A 4,180-nucleotide genomic window follows, 5' to 3' on the forward strand; every position below is an offset into this window, starting at 1 on the left:
ATGGGTCACACTAAATAATATAAAAATATTTTATTAGTAAGTTGATTTAAGTGTTGTTTTTTAATATCCTTTTGTGTACATAAACTTAAAGTTGTTTTAAGGAAGAAACAATTATTTGTTATAGTTTTATGTTGCCATTGTTTCCTGTTTGAATTATTTATTAATAAAAAACTGTTAATAAATTCATGTTAACACTGATTTTCTTGAAAATGTAGCAAATCTGGAGAAATGTGGACCCTACTGAGAAGACTTGTAACCTAGCTTTTAATTACTTCATTAGTTATAATTCTCAAACCAAGTCTATGAGAACACTGTTAGCTCTTAACCAGCAAAGATGCATCTGTATCTTGTGGACAAAACAGAATGAAAGTGCACAAGTTTAAAATTTGGAAAAGACAATTGTGCTTCAGTTGAAGCTTTAATTTTTTTAACAGATGATTAGCTTATGGAATGAGTTATCGTGAGCAGCAGTGGGAGCCAGCACTCTAAAGAAGTTAGAGAGGAATCAATGGATTCCTGAAAAATACAAACTGGATTTAAGATTTTTTATTTTTTTCTCTCAGGGATGGGTTTACAAAGACCACCTTGAAGGATCAAGTCGTTCCTTGTTGTCTGTATGTTATATTGATATCCAGGAGGAAGAGTGGAGTTTGATCTTGCTGTCAAATGGTCCCTTGTTGCAAGTTATTAATAAAGTCAAAGACAGATTTTTTATATACTTACAAGTAGCTCTTCTAGTAAATATTTATGGTTGGTAAAAATAGTTGGTATTTTTGTGTTGGCTTTAAAAATTTTGATTTTGATGTAACCCATATTCAAGACATATGTGTATGAAATTGGGTATTTCTCACTATTGGGGCATTGTAACAGTCTTAAAAATCAATCAACAGCTATTGTTTTACTGGAGCAAAGAGATGATTGTCTAGCCGAACAACCACAATAGAATACTGCAGTCACCAAAACGTCAAACACCGACATGTAGTCAAAAACCGATATTTTCTATTCAAACCACAGAAAATTCATTATTTGTTATTAAATTCTATAAACAAATATAACTGGCAAGTTACAATATAAAAAATATTTATTTTAATCTATCTCACAGTTTTATTTCAATTAGTTTAATACAAAAAGTTGAACTGCTATTTACTTCAAAAACATTCTTTATACATAAACATGTGTTTGATAGAAAAGCTTACCATACTTATTCTAACACATAGCACTGTCAACATTACATTCTCTCAGAAATCCAATCTATTGGCAGTCACAAGTGCAATTTTACAAGGATGCTATCTTCAGAATTCTCGTTTTTATATTGGCAGTCACAAGTGCAATTTTACAAGGATGCTATCTTCAGAATTCTCGTTTTTATATTGGCAGTCACAAGTGCAATTTTACAAGGATGCTATCTTCAGAATTCTCGTTTTTATATTGGCAGTCACAAGTGCAATTTTACAAGGATGCTATCTTCAGATTTCTCTTTTTATATTGGCAGTCACAAGTGCAATTTTACAAGGATGCTATCTTCAGAATTATCTTTTTATATTGGCAGTCACAAGTGCAATTTTACAAGGGTGCTATCTTCAGAATTCTCTTTTTATATCTAGAAAATAGAGGCACTTTATAAGCGTAATAAGTATTTTTATCTTCAATCTAATGTGTTAGGTTTTTTTTATAAATCTTCAATAATATTGAAGTATTTCTATTATAACTATAAAAGTTTTGTCTCATCCTATTCAGTAATTCTAATAATTAAGACAAATGTCACAAACATTAAAATTTTATACAAAAATGAATTATTAATGTAAATTAGTTTATTTGAAAGCAATGCTACAGTTTTGCCTTGTAAAAAAAAAATAATTGTTTAATCAACTGTTGTTTCAGACGTTTGTGTAAAGTCATGACTAAAAAGAAAGGAAGTAAAATAACTCCTTTTCCCACAAAATAACAACCATAATGATTTGTACAGTAAAAATACTGAGTTAGCTATCTTAACCCGAGGAAAAACATGCCATCTCCCCTAGTATAGAATAATGTAACATTTACTCAACTGCCCTAAAATAAGGAAGGTGAAAAAAGTACTTGTATCTACTGTAGACAAAAGTTTAAAGTATGTGAAAGACAAACTCTATGATGATGCTTACATAATACTTCTCATTTCTTACTAGTTTTTTTTTATAAGTTTTAATTAACAGGTTCTATTTGTAAGTACTGCACTATTTTTTAAACTATTCTACAAATTGGGATGAGCAAGGCCTAGTGGTTAGTGTATTGAGCTAAAGGTCAAAAGGTCCAAGGCTCTAGCTACAATATGCTGCTGCACTACACTTCCAGCTGTGTGTTATATCTGCAACACTCAATCCTGTTTGTTTCTAAGTAGCCACATAACAGACAGCTCACTGGTTGCCCAGAAGTTTTAATTTAGAGATGGCTATGCCTATATCTTGGGGCCTAATAACCTGGTTCTTTAGCCTTTGGGTCATAGAAGGTGTCATTCAAATAGAAAATACCAACTGTAGCCTGTCAGGTCAGGCGAGGCACTGCCGCAGGTAGAATTGTCATGTCCGTGTCTCTAATTTAACACCTTAACTAAACTTAACTTGTCGTTAATTACGTTTTAATTGTAATAATATACAAGTGTAATAAAACATTAATTACTTTAATTTACTACAACTAAAGCTTCAGTTACAACTTACTATTTCTATGTAAGGAAACAACAATAATTGTAATAATATACAAGTGTAATAAAACATTAATTACTTTATATTACTACAACTAAAGCTTCAGTTACAACTTACTATTTCTATGTAAGGAAACAACAATAATTGTAATAATATACAAGTGTAATAAAACATTAATTACTTTATATTACTACAACTAAAGCTTCAGTTACAACTTACTATTTCTATGTAAGGAAACAACAATAATTGTAATAATATACAAGTGTAATAAAACATTAATTACTTTATATTACTACAACTAAAGCTTCAGTTACAACTTACTATTTCTATGTAAGGAAACAACAAGTGTGTTCAAACAAAGAACACTGAGCATGCTAGAAGGGCCCATTGCCATACCAACAGGAGATTTCAACTATGTAAGCTATAGTGCCTAATGAACAAGTGATAAATAGGCTCTGCAAATACAAGAAGTTGTGAGACATGACGTTTATGGATTTCAGTACGTTGAAAATGCAGCAATGTATAGCATTTGATAAAAATGATCTCTAGCCATCTTGTCAATACCTAAATATTTTCAGTCCCTTTTATAGGGTGAGTTTTCTTGTAATGTTCCCAAGTTACCAATAACATTGTGGTTATTTTGGGGAAAATATTGATTTTATAAACAAAGAAAAAAATACCATAATAAAAAAAAAAGACAGAATCTTAGAAATAACCTTGCTTTTCACTTTAAAATATACCTACAGAAAAATAAAAATGGAGATTAAAACAAGAAGTTCCAGGAATTATTTCTAATTTTGTAATTTAAATATTTTTCCTTTCAGTAATTAAACAGTTATAGTACAATAAAACAGCAAAACAATTAAGATAAATTACCATTCATTTCCAAACGTTTGCCTTTCCATGAAGCTTCTAATTCCAAAACAAACTCTTCAAAGACTTTTATGGCATGGATGAGGCTAGTCTTCTTATAATCTTTTATTTTAGACTTTTTCTGATTAACCTCCTGTGAAGAGGTAGTATCGTTATCAGAGGTTGAGTGATCCATTATTTCTTCCTGGTTGGCCTTGTTATTTGCATCGTACACGTTGATCTCTTCACACAACTGGCTAGAAAACAAAAACAGGTTTGTTCATTAAGGAATTAGATATAACTGGTCAAATTTTTTTCATAACTGAAAACTAATATAATATAAGCTTTGACATAAGCACTTAAAAATTATTTTTCTATCATCAACATAAAGCTAAAAGTAAAAAAACCTGACTAATTTAATATTTTCAAAATTATTCCTTTATCGCTCGTTACCTTAGCATCACCAAGAGACTTATCAATACATTTCCGTCAAACAAACAATATATTTGTTAGTCATATACCTAAAGCCTTCTTTTTTGTTATGCCATTACTTAAATTTGTCCTACTTAACAAAATTAAAAACAAAGAAAAACTATTTTTCCACTTTGAATTATTTGTAACTTATAATAATACATGAACAGTCTATTTTT

The 4,180-nt window shown here is 29.9% G+C and overlaps 1 protein-coding gene across 1 annotated transcript in view; it reads right to left on the reverse strand.

Moving 5' to 3' along the window:
* Positions 1-1,091: 1,091 nt before the first annotated feature.
* The window catches only part of LOC111089149 (DNA primase small subunit-like), a 5,069-nt gene continuing 1,980 nt past the window's right edge, over positions 1,092-4,180 (reverse strand). The window contains exons 2-3 of the mRNA XM_022401065.1: positions 3,555-3,787; positions 1,092-1,600 (exon numbers count right to left, since the gene is read on the reverse strand). Of these exons, the coding sequence (XP_022256773.1) occupies positions 1,581-1,600; positions 3,555-3,787 (253 nt within the window). The 3' untranslated portion in view covers positions 1,092-1,580. The remainder of the gene's footprint in view (positions 1,601-3,554; positions 3,788-4,180) is intronic.

The sequence above is a fragment of the Limulus polyphemus genome, unplaced genomic scaffold, assembly GCF_000517525.1.
Source record: "Limulus polyphemus unplaced genomic scaffold, Limulus_polyphemus-2.1.2 Scaffold5372, whole genome shotgun sequence".
Lineage (NCBI taxonomy): Eukaryota > Metazoa > Arthropoda > Merostomata > Xiphosura > Limulidae > Limulus > Limulus polyphemus.